Raw genomic sequence first — 20922 nt, forward strand, 5'->3', positions numbered from 1 at the left:
AACAATTAAAAACTTTAGCAAAGTTTCAGTATATAAAATAAACCAATATCAGCATTTCTATATTTTGCTTATAAAACTCAGCAAGAAAACCTAGGAATTCTATTTAAAATAACTATAGATAATAAAGCCCAGAAACGATATGACTACAATGTCATTTTGGAGAGGAGGGATGAAAGGGAAGAAGGCAGAAAAAATTTGAAATTCAAAATCTTATAAAAAATGAATGTTGTAAACCATCTTTACATGAAATTGGAAAAAATACAATACTATTTACATAAAGAACCCACAAGTCTTGAGAAATGCTTTTAAGGTTGATATGCTAATTTTGTATTTTAATATTAAGTCACATATACAGAAGACGCTACCTAGAAAAGACTAGTCAACAAATACTTTCACTAACCTTCGTGCAGGTAGGTTCACTCCAGCAGCTAATGTTGAAGTACAAGTCAGAAGACAAAGGACTCCAGTAGCATAAGCTTCCTCTAAGACTTTCCTTTCATCACTAGTAAGGCCACTGTGGTGATAAGCAATTCCAAATGGAACGGTGCGCTTGAGAACAGGACACAGGCTGCCATTACTGACATTCTTCAAGTTTTTAAGGAAATCACATTTTTCTTTTTCCCTGTGTTTTAGATAGTCCCTACAAAAAAAATCTGTTAGAAACATAAAACTTTGATTTTACCAGTCCATCATCTCTTCTGCTACCACTTTTATCAGAGCCAGGGAGAACAGCTGAAATCTTAAAATATTAATGTGACGGTATTTTGCTTAAGATAATGCTACCACAAATACTACCAAATAAATGGATACACATATATTTTAGAATCATATATTAAATCATAAAAGATTACATGATTAAAGATACTATCCTCCCACATCTCTTATTCCAAAAGGAGACAAAAAATACATCCAAACCCATCTTTCATGCCTAAGACACAGCTCTGAGCACCCATTCACCACAAAAAAGTTAAAAAGGTACTACTTATGATCTACAATCATATGTACATCTGAAAGTATAGGATGTTCTTAATGAGTATCATAATAAAGGTACATTTATAGGTACACTTTACAATTTGCACATAGTAAATTCTTTTCTCTTTCCCAATAACAAGTTAAGCCATAACAAAGTAGAGTACAGTAGTCTAGAAAGAGAAAAGCCACACAATACGGAATAGACTACTATATAGTCTATTCCCTTGAAAAGGCAAAAAGCACAGGCAAAGGAAAGGTTCATATTACCCTTCAAAGAGAAAATGAACAGCTATACTCAACTTAAATGGTATGGATCAAAAAAATATAGTTTCATTTATCCTATGTGAAATCAGTTAAGCAAGTTGTCTACTCAACCAAAAATCAGGGTAGTTATAGCATAGTGCTTGTTTAATACTTCATAATCTCCTTTGCCAACTCATCAACCACATACATTATTTCCCCTAAGTATGGCTATCTCTTAAGTTGTCTAATGTCAGTCCTCCTTTTCTCTCCTTTCTCTTGGTAACCTAATTGTTTTTTCCTTCTTCAAAAGTTCACCCTGTACACCATCTTTTTCTTCTCAACTCCTGTACTAAAAAACTTTGATATTCACATAGATGTTCCCTCAAACTTCCTCATTTCAACACCCTCATTCAAATGTTCTCATTTCTCCTCAACATCATTATAGGTTATGCCTTTGTTTTTTTTTTTTTTATACCTTTTTTATTTACAAGTTATATGCATAGGCAATTTTACAGCATTGACAATTGCCAAACCTTTTGTTCCAATTTTTCCCCTTCTTCCTCCCATTCTCTCCCCCAGATGGCAGGTTGACCAATAAATGTTAAATATGTTGAAGTATAAATTAAATACAATATAAGTATATATGTCCAAACAGTTATTTTGCTGTACAAAAAGAATCAGACTTTGAAATAGTATACTATTAGCTTGGGAAGGAAATCAAAAATGCAGGCGGACAAAAATATAGGTATTGGGAATTCTATGTAATGGTTCATAGTCATCTCCCAGAGTTCTTTTGTTGGGTGTAGCTGATTCAATTCATTACTGCTTTATTGGAACTGATTTGGTTCATCTCATTGTTGATGAAGGTCACGTCCATCAGAATTGATCATCATATAGTATTTTTGTTGAAGTATATAATGATCTCCTGGTCCTGCTCATTTCATTCAGCATCAGTTCATGTAAGTCTCTTCAGGCCTTTCTGAAATCATCCGGCTGGTCATTTCTTAATAGGCTATGTCTTTATACCACCTCAACCTCTCATAGGGATGGTAGTAGACCAGATGTTGGGAATAATTGCAAATGTTCCATTTCCCTAATTAGAAACTCTGACATTACCATATCTGATTATAATCATTTAATACTTCACCTCTCCTGTTAACTCTCATTGAGACTTCCATTCCCTCCATCCCATACAATTTCTCAGATCATTAACTCTGACTACTCTCAACTTTCTCCAACCTTAACATCAACACTTTCATCATTTCAATTCTACTCTCATCCCTGCCTTCATCTCCTCTTTCTGGCTTTTTTTTTTTTTTTTGATATAACTGATTTACATCTACTTGTTAGACTACTACTTTATAATCTTTGCCAACTCACCATCTACATTACTTCCCCTATGTATGGTCATCCCCTAATTGTCTAATGTCAGTACTTTTTTTTCCCTCTCCTCTCTCTATCATTTCTTTTGATAATCTCATCAGCTTTTATAAGCTTAACTCTAAACTCAATGTACATCAAGTCCTAATCTCTCTTGAGAATATCTGTCCCAAATCATCAATTATTAGACACTTCAAATTGGATGTTCCAGAAACATCTTGAAATTCAACATGTCTAAAATTGAATTTATTATCTTTTCCCCAAACCCTCCCTTTTTTTTTTTTTTTTTTTTAAGCTTCCTTATCTCTGTTAAAAGGTATCACTCTCTCCACAGGCCCACAGATTTATAAACCTTCACCCTCTCACCTCAATATCCAATCTGTGGTCAAATCTTATTGCTTAAATCTTTACAACATAGTTCCCATTCTACCTGCTCTATAGTCACATATCAACCACCTAAGTTCAAGCCCCCACCCCCTTTTCTGGATATTATTGAAACACCTTTCTAATTAGTCTCACTGCCCAGTCTATTTTTCCTGCAATGTAAGCTATAAATTGCTGCCAAAACAATTTTCCTTAAGCACAGATATGACCATTCTCTCTTAATCATTTAGCTCCAGTAACTTCCTACTGCCTGTAGCATAAAATATAAATTTCTCCACTTAGCCCTTGAAGTTCTACACAACCTGTCAATTCTTTCTTAAAGCTAAAATACTGCTTTATTTTTTATTTCATTTGTTAATAGGTTGTATATGTCTAGCAATTTTGATATTCATTCTATTATAGAGAAATAAAAAAGTTATTACTAATGGAAATAAAGGCTTTTCAGTTTATTAAATAACTAACATTTAATAACTTGGAGTAGGGCTCAAACTAATTAATTAACTGATAAAGAAAATAAAACTTTATCAATGAGAAAATCATACAAACATACCTCTGAATCACTCTATAGCTTTGGAAAATAAAAGTAAATAACATAATGAGGCAACCAAGAGTCACAAAAGTGGTTCTCGTATTTCAAACAGAAAATGTGTTGAACTGAATGTCAACTACTATTTCCATTTACATAATTAGGAATATAGTTTGTGAAAACAAAATATTTAAATAAAGAATATGGGCAATCTTGTAGCATTCTAAGAGAGCTTATTTCTATATACAGTCATCATATTAAGAGATATGTGTTTAATGAAACTGATTATTTTTGGTGATGTCAGTAAATCAAAAGCCCCTGAATATAAACAGAAAATATGGTCAAGTAGACTACCTTTATGTCTAATAAAGATACACACTTCCATCCAATACAAACTTCTTAATCCCTCCAACGTCTTTCTTTTCCACCTTTTAGCTGAGAACTTTGCTTCATATTTCAATGAAAAAAATTGAGACCATTTATGAAAAGCTCTTTTCTTCTCATCTCACATTATTTAGATGTTTCTTCCATTATATTCTCCTTTATCCAGCTCACATAAAGAGATAACGCTTCTTGCCAACACAAATACCCACATGCACAAGTGATTCCATTGCAATCTTCTCCAGCAGACTGTTCCTTCGATCATTCCCACTCTTTCTTTTTTCTTCTGTCCCTCAAACTCACCTTCACTTGATCCACTAATCGCTGCTAAAATTTATGGCTGAATTCCTTGAGAAAGACCTCTGTAATACATGCCTTTACTTTCTTTCCTCTGGTTTCTGTTTTATTCAATCAACTAAAATTGTTTGCTCCAAAAGTAACTGGCAAATCAAATGTTCTTTTTTCAATCCTCATTCTTCTTGAGCTCTCTGAAACCATTTGAACAGCCATTTTTCTTTGAGCAGAAGCTTTAGGTTTTTGATGGATTTCCTTTTATAGCTTCTCTCCTCACTGTTGAACTGTTCATTCTAAGTTTCCTCCAGGATGATGAGGAAGACTTCCAAAGCTCTGTCCAGGACCCTGTTTACTTTCCCTTTTATAATGTTTCACTTGGTGATCTCATTAGATCTCAAGAATTTAATTATTATCTCTATGTTGCTGATTCTCAGATCTACTTATCTAGCCTTAATCACCAAATCCATATCTGATCATGATCATTTTCAACAGTCTGCCTCCCTACTAATTACATCCAGGATCAAATATAAAATCCTGCTTGTCTTTTAAATCCCTTCTTAACCTTGCCCCTTCCTATTTTCCTATCTTAGTGTGCCCTCTGACTCACCAAACACTATCATGTACTCTGTGACCCAGAGATATGGCCCTCTTTGCTGGTCCCTAAAATAATCTTATCTCCCTGACTTCAGGCATTTTCACTGGCTGTTCCCTCTACTGGATACTCTCTCCAATCTCCTCTTTACTCCCTGACTTCTCTGGTTTCTTCAAGTGTCCCACTATTTGCAAGAAGTCCTTTCAGGTTCTTCCTTAACCTTAATGCCTTCTCTCTGAGATCATCTTCAATTTATTCTGCTACTTCATAATCAATAATAATAATATCTAAATAATATATTAATATATGATAACCCTATTCCACATAACCTGTTTGTATCTAGTTGTTTGTAGGTTGTCTCCCCTATTAGACTGTGATTTCTTTTAGGACAAGTATTGTTTTTTTACTTTCTTTAAATCCCTACTGCTTAGTACAGTGCCTGGTAAATAGTAGGTGCTTTAATAAATACTTGTTGACTTGACAACTGGACACCTAGGACTGGATGTCCATCTTAAACTCAACATATCCAGGGCTGAACTTCTATTTCCTCCAAAATCCTCCCCTCTCCATAACTTCACTTTTACAGTCAAGAGTACCACTCACCCTCCCAACCTCCCATGTCATTTTGGACACCTCATTCTCTCATTCTCCATATCATGTCAGTTGCAAAGTCCCTCATATTCTGATTTTGTAACATCTCATATATGCTCTTTCATCTCCTCTGACACAATCACTGTCTGGTTCAGGCCTTTATCACTTCTGCCTGGCACTGTGCAGGCACTTGAGAGTGGATCCACCTAACACAGGACTTCTCACTCCAGTTCATCCTCCACTCAGGTATCTAAGTGATCTTCCTAAAGAGAAGATCTATGTTCCCCAACTACTCATTAATTCCAATGACTCCTTATTATCTTCAGGATCAAATATAAAATTCTTTTTAGCAACAAAAATCCCAACAAAAATTCTTTTTAGCATTCAAAGTACTTTACATTGTGGTTCTCTCCTATCTTCCCATTCTTCTTAGAGGTTCACCTCCCTTTAATAAATGCTTGCTGATTTAACTAGTAGTTTTCATAGATATTATATCTTCTCAAGTAACGTCCATGAAAATCGCCACACACTTAAATATTTGCAATTGTGTGTGAGCTAAGATCAATTTTAACTATTATTACTCTTTAGTAACTGATAACTCCAAACCATGTACTTTTTGTACACTTAAGTAACTCTCACATGAAAGTAGAAATACTTATCAACACTCATGATTTCAATGATATTAGCACACTCTTCAATGACACAGCTTGGAAATCTTCTGTCTTAATAAATTGTCTTAATAGTTTTCAATTGCTGAAAAACTGATTCACTGACTGATGATTTAGTCCTCGGAATTAAAGTTTATCCTCTGTCCCAAATGCTTTGTCAGGCCCATATTCAAAGATTTCGCAGCTTGCTAGCTTCACATACTTCATGCTCAGCTGACATAACCTTTAAGAACTCAGTCACCTCTTTAGCACAATTAGACAATGGAGTGGGACTTTTTATGGAGGATAATAAAAATGATATTAAAGTTTTTCCAGTTACAAAGTAGGATGTTTAAGACAGAAATATAGAGTGTGCAGATAAGAATTAACCCTTATATCTCATCTACCTTCTTTCCAGTCACGTCACTTGAGATTAGGTCTCAGAGTATTTCATGGGGCCCAAATATTTATGTGGCCACAGCCATATGATCTTATAACCTAGCCATCTTCTAGTCAATAGCATTGCTGCACACTCACCTCTATTCTCCTCTACCCTATGCAGTTCTGAAACTATAATCAAATCAGAATTTCTGATACTGCTACTGGAAAGAACATGTTAATCTACTATTCTGAGGCTCCATTCACCATCATCACATTGACTTTCCAAAACAAAATTTCCTCCCTAGTCAACTTCTCAGTTATCAATGTGTTGATTTTTATTAAAATACAAGCTCTTTAAGGGCAGAAACTCTTTTTCCTTTAATTCATATCCTCAAAGTTTGACACACAGTAAATATGCCTGACAAAAACTTTTTCATTCATTCAAAAGGCAATCATTTTCACAAAATAAAAATAGTGATATATATTCTTGTCATAAAAAGAACACAGGAAATATATTTTTTAAAATTAACATACTTATTCAAAAACTTGCATATCATATCTGCTACATTTTCACAGTTTTTCTTAGTGGGGCAAAAAACCAAGCAGGAATAATTTGGAATAACTTCAGTCACCAAAGCAACTAAATGATCAGGATCCATCTTTTTGAGATGATCAGAATACTGCAAAATAATTTAGAAAACAGTCTCAATTAGTAATAATATCAACACTGTCATACTCTTTCAGCTTTTTCAACTGTATTAATTGAAGGCTAGTAAAAACAGAAAAATACCTACAGTATACAAATTCCTTAATTTTTCTTAGATTATAATTCACTTGGAATGATTAAATTTTTTGAAAAACTATAAATTGACTTTTTCATGAGAGGAAGTAGAAGAAAAGAGGCAACACTAATTTCAAAACAACACCTTTTAAAAAATTCTGAAATCCAATTCAATGAATATCCATTTTATTATTCTTTAAAACTAGCAATAAAATGTAGTCTTCAGTAATTTTTACAAAGACATAACATGTTAACTTTTTTATATCAACATCTACATTAAAGAACACACAATTTCACAATTCACTTTAAATATAAACATCTACTATTAAATTTCTGGTGAACATTACCTTGCATTTAAGGAGACGAGAAAAAGTATAGCCTTTTTCTGCTTTGATGTCAACTTCATAGATAGTATCATTTATTTTCAGATATTCTTTTAACTCTACCTGGAATTTTAAAAGTATAGATACACTTAAAATAACATGTATGAGTATATGCAAGTACATATATATACATAAATGCATATATGTGTTGCACATATCTCTTTTACTTATTTGTTGGCCAAAGTGTTAAATTTTGAAAATTCACACTGCAAAAACTGACATTAACAAAAGATGATTTATTCTCTAAAAACAAGGGGAAAAACTTTCAAAAAACTAAAAGGACAACGATGTAATTCTTAAGAAAAAAAAGTATCAATTCCATGCTTTGAAACATTTTTCTTTATTCTTTCTACCCAAACCCCTTGCCCTTATATTTGTAGCCTTCAATATAACTATTTCTTTTTCAACAATCTGGTCTCTGGAGCACTTTCATCAGTTTTTAAATAACTCTGTATTTTCCATCTTTACACAACATCAGCCACATCATAATCCTTATTTGTCACTCATAACTATTCTACTTCTATAATCTAGAACTCTGAAATTTCTCTTTTCTATTACAATTCACTATTCTTCATTTTTCTCCTCCTAATTCTAAGCCTAACCATTTATTTCCTAAACTAATTCTTCATCTTTCCTGCAATCTCTATATATGATCACTTCATAATACATTATTGGCTACAATTGGATCCTTTTTTTCTGTTTTCCAATCAATAGTTAGGCCTTGTCAACAAACATTAACCCTATTGAAATTACTCCAACTACCTATCTTTTCCATTATTCCTCCTGTACATTTAAAAACTGTGGAGAATATTATATAACCACGATGAGAAAAATCACTATAAATCTGTTATCTAATCTTATATATGTCTCATTGGTAAATGATTATTATTTTAATCTTCACTAATTAATGCTATCACACTCTCTACAATGTATATGCCAAATCTCTATTTTTCTTAGGTCTTCCAGGTTCTTTTCAAAAATTAAATTCACTTATTTTTAGTATTCATTCTGTTAAAACTTTGAGTTCTAAATTATTTTGTTTCAACCCCTCCCACAACCAGAGAAGGCAAGAAGTATATTACACATGTGAAATCATAGAAAACATTTCTAAATTAGCCTTATTGCAGAAAAACAGGTGAGAAAAATCAAGTGAAAAAATTATATTTCAATTTGCATTCAGAGTTTATTACTTCTCTGGAAATAGATAAGTTCTGATAAAAAAGAAGAGACTCTTTGCCAAAATGTTGTCTTGGTTCCTATTATCACTAAGAGCTGGATCCCCAATCTTACCTTACCTCTCCTAATCTATCATCTCCTTCTCCCACTATTTACAAAAGTTTATTTCTCTCCATCCTTAAAAAAAGAAAAACCCTTTGTTCAATAAGCATTTATTAAGCCCTTATGATAATTATGTGCTGTGCTAAGTCTGGGGAAACATAGAAAGCAAAAACATAATCCCTCTCCTCAAGGAACTTGGTCTAATGGAGAAGACAATAACTATATACATGCAAGACAGATATTAGGTAACTTGAAAAGGAAGATGCTAGTATTGGAGGGGACCAGGAAAGGCCTCTTGCAAAAGGTGAAACTTGAATTGAGACTTGCAGAAGGCCAAGAAAGCCATGAAGATGAAAAGAACCAGCACTCTAATATGAGGAAAGAGCCAGGGAAAGGGAGAGTCCAGAGATGGAATATTATGGATGAGGACCCGCAAGCAGGCTAGTACAGCTGGATTCAGTACAGTGAAGTTATAGTATAGTATATTACAGTCAAGTACAAGAAGCCTGAAAAGACCACAATGGGCCTGCTTGTGAAGGGGTTTAAATGAGGAAGAAAGCATTTACATTTAAGGTAAGAAGTTTGAGTAAGGCAGTGATATGATCAGATCTCATCATTAAGAAGATAATTGGCAACTTTTTCAGTTTTTCCCTCAAAATTTATGATTATTTTGGTGTATGTGTGTGTGTGTGCTTATTTTTAGTATATTATTTAATGTTTAATTATTTCTTTAATTTAATGTAGTTTGGAGGCAAATACTTTTATAGACAAAATGTCTTCAGTTAACAATATGAGCATTGTCAACTATATTTTTTGAAAAGGCCAAATCTGATATTGCTCATATTTATATAAAAATAATATATTACAGGGAATGTACGCTGATTTAATTTGAACAAAAAAATTTTAAGCTTGTTTAGTAAGTTTGTTGTTAGGAAATGAAAATAGCTCACTTCTTACCCTTCAGATACTAATATTAGAAAGTTTTAGAAAAGACTCTAATATAAGCTGTCCCAAAAGTCTGAGTGCTGTTCTGAGTTCCTAAAATGTAAAATTATAATAAGGCTTTTGGGTACTCTCTATGTAAGCACTAAGAATAATGTTCAAATAAAAATAATTAAAATTTCAGTGTAATTTATTCACATAAAAAGATGATAGTCCATACGTGAATTAAATTAAAAAACACATGGAGTCTAAATTTAGAAAACGCATTACAATAGCAAGGCTTATGCCTGTATCAGTATCAAAATATTTTCTTCACATACTAACAACTTAAGTACATCTGAACTTGTTTTCTGCTATATCTACCTCCCTCCAAAATTAAAGGGAAAAACATTAAAATTATGTACCTATTCTTTAATTGAAAGATTACTTTCCCCCTAATAAATATTTCATAGAGGTTAACTGAAAATAAAAATCTATATGTGTTTCTCTTCCACATCTACATTTTTGGTTTCCATAATTAGAGGTCTGACTATGGAGTTTCTAAATATCACTAAATGATAACAATTACAGATTCCTCAATAGACATTCAGATCATATTTATGAATGTTAATGGGCATGTCCAGATTAAGTAAGAATGATTTCATTGAGTGAGATGGAACCTACTGGGGCATTTCAAGTAGTTCCATCCTTTCAGAAACCCCCAAACAGGAAGTATCCAATTCCCAAAAGGCTAACTCAAAAGGTAGGGAGTTTCCTGGGATTCTTTGAGTGATAACTATTAATAGAAAATTCTGACACATCCAGCGATAGCCTTTGATTGCCCTGTCACCATAGATTTTGTGTTCCTTAAGCAATCTCAGGGTTCAAGATTGAGTGTTGGATTAGAAATGACAGAAGATACATGACAGTATCAGAATAAAGACCATAGGTAGGAGGCCTCCCCTTTGTTGCCTTCCCTTTCTCTTTATAGTATATATTACTATACTACCAATACTCAAATCATAACATATGCCAAATTTTAAATGAATTTAGTCTTGTTAAATAAAAAGAAAACCTTAAACACATACTGGTCTAAATTTACTAGTATAATATTCTGCATTCAGGAATTCTTGTAATTCTTCAACATTATTTAATGTTGCACTCATGCCAATAATTTGAGTTGTTTCTGGAAAAAAAAAATAAAGAAAAAACATTACTCAATATGTTTAAAACAAAACTGCCAAACAGGGTTTAAAGATTTACTCTATGCTGTGCCACCAAGTGACCGGTTTCTGAAGAAAAAAAAAACCAAAATGTTGGAATATTTTAATCATTTAGATTGAGGTTTTAACATATTCCTTTTGATGAAAAATTTTGCTAATGTCTTAATATTTTCTTCTTTTTAAAGCAAAGTATACTGAATTTAACTTTTTCTTGATACAGCAGGCCCATCATTACAATCAGCTATTGCAACATATTATTTATAACAATGAATAAAATTAATAATAACATTTACACAGTTTAAAGCTTACACAGTGCTTTACATATTTAGTCTTATGTATACATACAGTAAACAAATTAATAGTAGTCTTTTCTTATTACATTATGTACAGCAGAGGCAGCCATGAACCCAACATGAACTGACAGGACTGGTACAACACAGAGACAGATGCCCTCTGACAGCAAGTTGTTTGGCAAGTGGAACACAGATGTTGTAAAGATCAAGGACATTTCCCAGCAGGGCTATATTGATACCATGTATCACCCTTCACATTGTGAAGGATTCTATGCAGCCAAGCTTCTAGAAGGCACAGTGTCCAAATGTGAAGCACCTCATCAATGCCACGGGGAAGCAAAAAAGGGCTGCAACAATGGCAAGAAACTGATGACAGAAGAAAAGGTATATCTGACAATACATATGTAAACTGCACATTGCTTTGAACTTTGTGTCTAGCGTAGGTAGCAGGGTTTGACTTTAACCCCCATATACATATACTGTGGTCTTAGAATCAATTTATCCATTTTGCTTTTCTTTGGTTTTATCTGATAGCTAACATAAGCAATTTTTGTGCATAGCTTTAGAGAATTTCCTGAATTCTAAAAGTTGTGAAAACTCATTAATGTCATGATAAAGGAATGCAACATATAAAGGAATCTAAGTATGAGTAGTTTTATGACTAATTTTACTAATGATAATCCAAAAAGTAAGAATAACTAGTAAAATTATGACTAAATTTCCAGGTGTGTTAACAGAATTTGTGATAATTAAGTAATGAAGCAAGAAGTGCTATTTTGTGACATCCTGTTATAGCTTTTACCACAGAGATATCCCTAATAGTTTCACATTCATATCATAATCCTTGTAAAGATTCCTAAGTTTTTTAGATATTTTACAATGGTAACATGATGTGAGGGATATAATGAATCATTTTCAAAATTTTGTAATTTTGCAATAAATGCTTAATTTGGTTTGATGACAATGAAGAAGCTAAAGAACCAACAGAATATAAGAAGAAAGGCAGAAAAGAGAAAAGCAATAAAATGAAATGCACGACAGAATCATGGCAAATCTTTCATAGAGACAGCCAGTAAACATTCCACTAGGAAAGAAGAGCAAAGTCAGCAATGAAGAAACAGAAAACACAAGAACAAGTGCCATTAAGTGATGAATCTGACTAGCAGAGAGGTATCTCAAGTGTAAGAAGCTTATCTTTTTTTTTTTTATGAATTGCCAGATTAAGTTTATTTCTTAAGTAGTAATGCTTATTTTATATAATATTTTCACACCTTTTACTTCATTTTGATATAGTGAACAGCTATAATATGAATTTTGTAAAACTGGAATATAGGGTGGTTATGGCAGGGCTGAGATTCTTGTATTTATATATCTTGATTTCTAATGCAATTCTGTGTTTATTTAACCACAATTTATAAAATACTTACTGCTGGTATAAAGAATTTTTGCTAGGGTAATTTCCAGTATAGCTCCTCGGCTTCCTTCACCAATCATGTGCAACTTTGAATTAAAAAAAAAAAAAGATATTAAATGTATTTCAGATAAAATAGGTTTTATATTATTTACATAAAATGAATCTACAACCCTAATTTAGAACTCTCGTATATGCATTATCAGTGAGAAATTAAGAACTTTTTAGGAACTACAAGACTTGGGGACCTTTCCTCAGAAATTGTTATTGCGTTTTTTTTAAGTCCAGGGCATCTTTTTTTGTGAAATATTCATGATAACAGGTTTTGGGGTAACAAAGAACTAACAAATTATGTGCTCATAGGTTGGGAAATGACTGAACAAACTGCAGTACATGGACATAATGGAATATTATTGTGCTATAAGTAATGATGAATTCAAAGAAACTGATATGATCTGATAGAAGTAAGTAGAACTAGGAAAACAATCTACACTGTTATATAATTCAGAACTAAAAAGAATAAAACAAAGTCCACCATTGAAAAATGACTATCCTTGGCTCCAGGAAGTTAAGAAAATATACCACTCTTCCCTTGTTGGAGATGAGAAGTCTACAAGAGTGGAAGACTGCATACACTCACTGAGTGGTGTGTTCACTGCTAGTTGGTTTTGCTTAACTGCTGTTCTTTATTACAATGGAATATTACTGATGGGGGAGGGAAAAGGAGTATAAGGTGAAATGGCTTGGATGTAAAAGAATAAAAGACATCAATCAAAATTTTTTAAGTAATCTTAATAATGTCTATCAAATAACCAATAGAAAATCATATATAGAGAAGATTACTGAATTAAGAATAAGGGCATCTTAAAAATATATGACAAATATGATACTTTCTTTTGTCGTGATCTGGAGAGATCTATATATAGCATTAGGGAAATTATTTTTAAAATTACTAAAAATAAAACCAAACAAAATTACTATAATGTAATAAACTAGGAAAGTATTAACAAACCTCATCTACGACAACTAGACCCAATTCATTAATTCTTCCTTCTTCAATTAATGAGTTGACTAGACCATGTCCTTTTTCAATAGTAGCAATATACAAAGATTTTTTTCCTCTTCTTTTAATTGGAGGAACTCTCCCTTTACTTCCAGCATATTCTTCAATAAAAAAACCCAGCTCTATTCCAAAACTTGACAGACTTGAAATCTGTAACAACAGGTTTCAAAATACTATGTAAGAGAACTAAGTGCTTCCATAAAACACAATTAAAATTGTATGAAAACTTAACCTAAAAAAAAACAAAACAAAACAAGACTTACTTAAGTAACATCATCAACAACAAACACAAAAATCAACTTGATGGCTTTTGCACAATAAAGAGAAACTTTAAGAAACCATTTGGCTTACAATTTTTTATTTTTGGCTGAGGCAATTGGGGGTAAGTGACTTGCCCAGGGTCACACAGCTAGGAGGTGTTAAGTGTCTGAGATCAGATTTGAACTCAGGTCCTCTGGACTTCAGGACTGGTACTCTAATCATTGCACCACCTAGCTGCCCCTTGGTTTACATTTTAAGAGAAAGTTTAACATACAAACTTTAGAAGATACTTTCTTTTCCAAAATTAATTATTTAGACATATATTCAATATTTAGACAATTTTTCAATGTTGATTACAAAAAAGACATGGGCAACAATCAGGTTTCACTCTAAATCCAGGGCCCCTTATAATAAAGTTTTTCACCCAACCCCAGAGACCAGATGAGGTCCACTGAGGTAAATTACTTAAGTTTTACTTATTCACTTGGGTAAAAGGATTTCAAGGAGATGCTAATGGCAGTCCCATTTACAACAAAAAAGCATTAAGTCCTCTTATACTTAAATAGGCTTTTGGCCCAATTTGTACAAATTCAATCTTTGTTCAATTATTTCTTCCTGTATCTTGAAGAAGGGAAATCAAGAAGATAGTGGCTCCTGAATCAAAAGATACAAATGTAGTATTACTCCAGAAACACTATACCTTCTCCAGAAATGGACACTATTCCAAGTTCATCTGAAATCAGAAATTAGAGGATTTCTAGGGAGAACAAAAAGAGCTAACTCCAATCTGTCAGGTACATAGGCAGTCCAATTCAAGTCAATTCAAAAGGGTTTCTCAAAACCAGGCTTTGAAAAAGTTCACTGGGATTCAAATGGAGCTCCCAGACAGTGCTTTAAATCCAAATCACTGGCTCTCATAGATGGGTCAATAATCTGGTCCTAGCTCAAGTCTCTCTTACTCATTATTTGGCATCTGAAAGTTCAGTGAGTATAAATAGCAATTGTTTCAATTCAGGCCAGAAATCCTAACGGTTTTTCCTTCCCAAACTGATTTTTCTTTTGAGTAGTGGGCAAACTAGGCCAATTTTTGCTTCATTTCTTTCCTTGCTTTAAATCAGTGAATGGGTGTTGCCTCAGAAAAACTGACACCTGGGAAAAACCTTAGCTTTACCAAGGCCAAATTTCTCTCACTTCTGAAGTTAGTCTCCCAGAATCCAATAAAAATTTAACTGGGCTCCCTCCCCATTTTTGACAAGTCAAAGTTGATCCCTTTAAGGACCCAGTGACCCTCACGCCCTTCTGCTGGGGCACCTCCTTTTCAGATAAATTATCTGGTACGGGGACTCATAGTCTGCAGGAACCCTAGTAATCAGTGGTAGTGAAGAATAAAGATGGTCATCCTATAACCACTTCCTGAAGCCTTCCCAAAGGCCTTATTTCCTTCTACCTTCCATTATGCCTTCTGTGACAATACATTGGGGGGAAAGTAGATAATCTTTTTTTGATAAATTATCAGTCAGTAAAATATTACACATGCAAGATGACATATGCTTTATTTCTATTATTACTATGGGAATAAATATTAATGAACAAGAAGAAAAACTATCCCACCTTTTCTTGGACAATTGCTACATATGGTAGAATCATCAAAACATTTTTCTGCCTACAAAGCAATTCTTGAAGCATTAAAATCTCAGCTACAAGAGTTTTTCCACCACTGGTTGGCAGTGAATATATTAAATTCTTTCTTTGCTGTAGACAGGTCAATGTTAAACAAGTATGTTGCCAATCTGCAGAATTAAAAAAAAAAAAAAAAAAAGGGAGTTATTTTTCTCTTTCTCATCTTAGTTTTACTGCAAAACAAGTTTCTTCCAAAATGGAGACTAACAAAAATCCAATATGACAACTTTTCTATGTCAGTAAAACTGTAAAATTTTCATTAATGTTACACAAAACAGCACACCACATAATTCAGCCAAATAACTGATTCATAATTTGACCTGAGCTAGGTAGGATTTTATTTCCCTAGTACTTATTCCTGTCATTTGAAAAACATTTTTAAGTACCCATTATATGTGAAATTTCCCCTCTGATGGCTTATCAAGAAATTTATGAAGTCAAGAGACCTTAATAAGCTGGCAAGGCTTTTGAGTTCACACTGACCTGAGCCTTTACTCTTCTCCCTCTGTACTACTGACATAGCCTTCTCATCAGCTCCAAAGGAGTTGATGGGGGTTGAATAAAACCCCCAGGCCTTTGGCAGCAAGGACTGGCATCAGGAGAGCCCGGATTACAATTTGGAAGTCCAACTGCTCTAGAAGACAAGGCAGGAGGAGCACTGATGGGATCATCTGGGCTCTAAGTGAGCCTTTTGTTAAGTGGACTTTATTACTTCAGCCCCACCCCAGGTGGAGGTCTCTGGTAGAATTTTTAGCTGAACTCTGCATGGATCCCAAATCCAGTTATTATATCCAATAAGAAAACCAAGTTACCATGCCAAACTCTCCCCCTCAGGCTATATTTCTCTGATAAAAGACTACTCCCCAATAATTCCCTCTCATAATCCTCCTCTCCATCATTAATTCCTTTTTGGGGTCGTTTTACTTGCTAAACATCCCAACAGCCAACACCTGTAAACTACTTTTAAGGTTAGCCCTGTAATCTCTACTTGTCCTCCACCTTCATGGTGTCTCTGCTTTCCCCTGGTCAATTGCTATAACCTCTTTCCTAGCTAAAAGCCTTTATGGATTAATCTGCTGTTAGTAGCTAAAGGAAATCTTTGCCTCTTGATTTGGAGGAAGTGTAAGCTTACAAATGCTTGATACCAAGATACCAATCCATAACTCCAAAACACTCTTAGAGTATCACTCTTATAGGTGTCATCATTTGGTGGCTTGGTAAACAGAGTCTGTCTGCACCCCATATCCTCAACTGATTCAATGATCATCTCTACCCAGAAGATTTTCTTATCTGTTAGTTCAGCCAACCCAAATATCTCTTCTGACCTCCAACTTCCTGTTAGATATTTCAAAGTGTCTATTTTACATTCAGCATGTGCAAAACTGAACTTAGTAGCTTTTCCTGTTTTGAGAAGGAGCACTGGGTCATAAATCTGCTACTATCTATTTGTCATTGGACTTCTATAGGTCTCAACTAAATTAGTAATAAGAGAGAATTAGGTAAGATAACAATATCATATAAAAGTAAATTTTTTGCACAAATTTAGTATTTGCAAATCTTAAAAATGTCACATGAATGCTATTTAATTTTAATTTTTAATGAATTATTAAAATACCTAAAATGAGAAGGGAAACTGGTAAATGAGAAAAAAAATCTTTACAGCAAACTTCTGTAGCAAAGGTTTCCTATCCAAGATGTAAAAGGAATTGATTCAAATTTATAAAACAAAGCACCATTCATTCCAAGTAGATAAATAGCAACAGCAATAATTGCAACAACTTTAAGATTTGCAAAGCATTTTTTGCATGTTTTCTCATTTGATTCTTATAACAATTCTGAAAGATGCTATTATTATTCCCTATAAAAGAGGGAGTTGAGACTTGCCCAGAGTCCCCTATGCAGAATGTTTGAACCAAGTGTCTTCCTGACTCTAGGACCGGAGCTTTATGTACTCTGATGCCAATCAAAGGATAAAAACAGAGTTTTCAAAAAAATAAATCTAATCTATCAATAAGTATTAAATATGGTCTAAATCATTATTAGAGAAATGCAAAGACAATATATAGTTTTATTTCACATTGATGAGTGTGAAATAACCCATTAAACTGATAAAGATGACAAAAAAGGAAAATAACAAATGCTAGGTGATTTGTGGGAAAACAACCACCCTGGTGAGCTTTTGAAAGAGCCATGAATTTGTCTAGGCCTTCTATAAAGCCATTTGGAACTTCATGCAAAATACTGCTAAAATGTTGGAGACCTTTTGACCCAGCTACACTTGCTGTCTTAAGATCTATACCTTAAGAGACCAAATAAAGAGGAAAAAAATGACCCACATATGCAAAAATGTTGAAGACAGCTCTTTAACCAGAAGCTCTAAAATTAGTAATTAATGGACTATATTCTTAATGAGGAAGTTAAGCAAATTATGGTATGTGACTATAAAGCCATATTGTTTTGCCTTGGGAAATGACTGTGAAGACCCCTACAAATTCAATCAGAGTGAAATGAACAGAACTAGAACAATTTTGACAGAAAGAACAAAGTTATAAAGAAAGATAATTTTAAAAGATTTTGGAATTTTGATCCATTCACTATGGAATTTAAAATATTTAAGATAAAACACTCCACTCATCTTTTATTCTAGAGGTGATGAACAGAAAAATGTAGTGAGATATATACATTTTGGGGCATGTATGACCAATCTGTTTTGCTGAACTATGAATATTCATACAAAGGATTTTATTCAGGTTTTGTGGTTGTTCAATTGGAGAAAAGGAATAAATTATAACTGAAAGTAAAATAAATCTATTTAAAAATAAAATAAAATGCCCCATTCCAAAGTTTTAAGAGAGTAATTCATAGCCTTCCCTTTTCAAAAAATTCCAGCAGATTTTCGACAAGGTAAAATACCAATAATACATGTGTACATTTGTAAGTACAGCTAACATATTTCTAGCATATTTAAAACCAATAATTCTTAGTAAAACAGTTGTTTCACAGATCACATTTTATTTTATTTAAAAAACAAAAAAGGCTTATGAGATTATATATGCCACATACTAACACCAGTAACTTAAAGGCAGAGGAAGTGGGGGAGATCAAACTAGCAGCCAATGAACTCCACCTACTGCATGAAGCCCTCAGCCTGGCCCAAAAGATCAAGGACATGATAATCCCCAACAACCAAACTATGGAGAAGAAGGGGAGATAATGGATATGAAGAGAGGTACCAAATCGGCAATCTCTGTTAAAAGACTCCATGATGTTTATGATATCTTCTAGCCACAAACTTTACAGTCTTAGGGAGTTTAGGAAATAGGACTCTCACAAATCAAAGAGAAAACAATACAAAAATCATGTATAATTAAATATTAAATTGCATGGTACATATTACAAATGATATAATAGTCCGAAAGGAAAAAACAATGTAGGCTGCCCTTGGAGCCAATGGATAGCAAATATACATTATTTAGTTAAAAAGAAAAAGTAAAGTGTTATTTAAGAACTAAAAAATTTAAATACCACTAAAGAAGGATTGCATTCTGAGTAGAGAGGCTAGCTCTGGCATCACTATGAAAATCTTTTGTCACATCCTATGTTTGTCAATATGACAAATGAATTAACTTCTCAATACTAAGACTATAAATACATATGAATTGCTAATAGGCATTGCCCGGCAGTGTTTTCTACATAGATGAAGTTAACAGATTTAGCCCTTCTCTTCAATCTCTAAGGAAAAAAAACCCTAGGGGGCAGCGAGTTGGCACAGTGGATAGAGAATCACCCTTTAAGTCAGGAGGACCTGAGTTCAAATATGGCCTCAGACCCTTAATACTTTCTAGCTGTGTGACCTGGGCAAGTCATTTAACCCACATTGCCTCAGTAAAAAAAGAAAAAAAAAAAAACCCTGAAGTGAGAGAAGGAGGAAGATAAGGCCAACTAAGCTATAATAATGATAACAGTTAATAAATTATTTTCCTTTTCTATGAAAATTAATCATAAACATGTCTCCACCAAAGTTACTGGGAAAATAATGGCCTTACCATATAATTTTTTAATTCCCTTGTATTGCACAAACAAGTCTCTAACTTTGCTGGGTAATGAATAAAAAGGACCTAGGTCATCAGAAGAAGATTCCAGTGTTTTCTTAGCAACATTAATCTCTTCAGATAGGATAGCTTCTTTTAATTGCTTCCTCTTAGAAAACTTAGGTGTCTGGGCTTTGGCATTTCCTGTCATGGCACTTTTCAAACGATCTTTAAGGCTTCTTCTCCTGTTCATATCAGATTCTGTGTGCTTAGGAGATGAATTTTTCTTTTCCTGGAATTGTTCCACAGGTATATCATTCAAAGTCTGGTGTGAAGATAGGGGATAACTTTCTTTAGCAGATGGATTATTCAAATCATTGGAAGAGTCCTTTACTTTTTCAACATATAAAGCCTGTGAGCATGGTACATCATGCAAAAGGTCATCTCCAGGTTCAATGGTCACATTTTCTTGCAATCTCAAAGTCTTTGGAGAATTGCAGTAATCCCGAGTTTTAACCTCAGTCAAGTCATTGTCAGTGGCAATAACATCAAATTCCCTGGCCTCTGTGCTTTTTGAACAAAGCTTTTCAATTATTCCATGTTCAGAAGACTGCATGTAGTTTTGTTCTAAAACGTCTACTTGAGCTAAAAAAGAGTTTTCTGCAAAACTATCATAACCATCAAACATGTCCTCTTCACTGCCATCATACTGAAAAGAAAACAAAGGGATTATCAGTGTTAAAGCAACAGGTATTTGTAACATGTTAGCTTGAAGAAGTGACAAATATAAAAATAAAATTGTTTTAAATGTTCTGAAACAAATATCTCAGCAACATATACTAATTCTTACACAAGAAACATGGGGCCTTCTATCTCACAAAAGGTGAATATATAAAATACAACTGATTAATTTTGAAAGTTGTGAATTATTCTTGACAATGTCCTGAATATGCCTGACCAAAGGTAAAGGTAGTTGATAGACTAAATTGCCATAGAAATTCATCCAATTAGATTTTGTAGAGTTATTCGTTTTTATCTAACTAAATAATATTACACTAATGCAAAAGAAAACTCAAAGCTAATAAGAATAGTAAAAGCTTGCTAATTTATAATCAAAATACAATGGAAAAACTAACAATGATATGTAATTTGGATAAATACAAATAAAATTACTTAGCCAACAGTGGAGAAAGACAAAAGGAGAAT

The 20922-nt window shown here is 33.3% G+C and overlaps 1 protein-coding gene across 1 annotated transcript in view; it reads right to left on the minus strand.

The window, feature by feature from the left end:
- Positions 1–20922, minus strand: part of HELQ (helicase, POLQ like) — a 60033-nt gene that overhangs the window by 36741 nt on the left and 2370 nt on the right. Inside the window, exons 2-9 of the mRNA XM_051966236.1 lie at positions 19732–20425; positions 15617–15795; positions 13694–13894; positions 12698–12770; positions 10843–10940; positions 7520–7618; positions 6926–7071; positions 401–640 (exon numbers count right to left, since the gene is read on the minus strand). Of these exons, the coding sequence (XP_051822196.1) occupies positions 401–640; positions 6926–7071; positions 7520–7618; positions 10843–10940; positions 12698–12770; positions 13694–13894; positions 15617–15795; positions 19732–20425 (1730 nt within the window). The remainder of the gene's footprint in view (positions 1–400; positions 641–6925; positions 7072–7519; positions 7619–10842; positions 10941–12697; positions 12771–13693; positions 13895–15616; positions 15796–19731; positions 20426–20922) is intronic.

Source organism: Antechinus flavipes, chromosome 6 (assembly GCF_016432865.1).
Source record: "Antechinus flavipes isolate AdamAnt ecotype Samford, QLD, Australia chromosome 6, AdamAnt_v2, whole genome shotgun sequence".
Classification (NCBI taxonomy): Eukaryota; Metazoa; Chordata; class Mammalia; order Dasyuromorphia; family Dasyuridae; genus Antechinus; species Antechinus flavipes.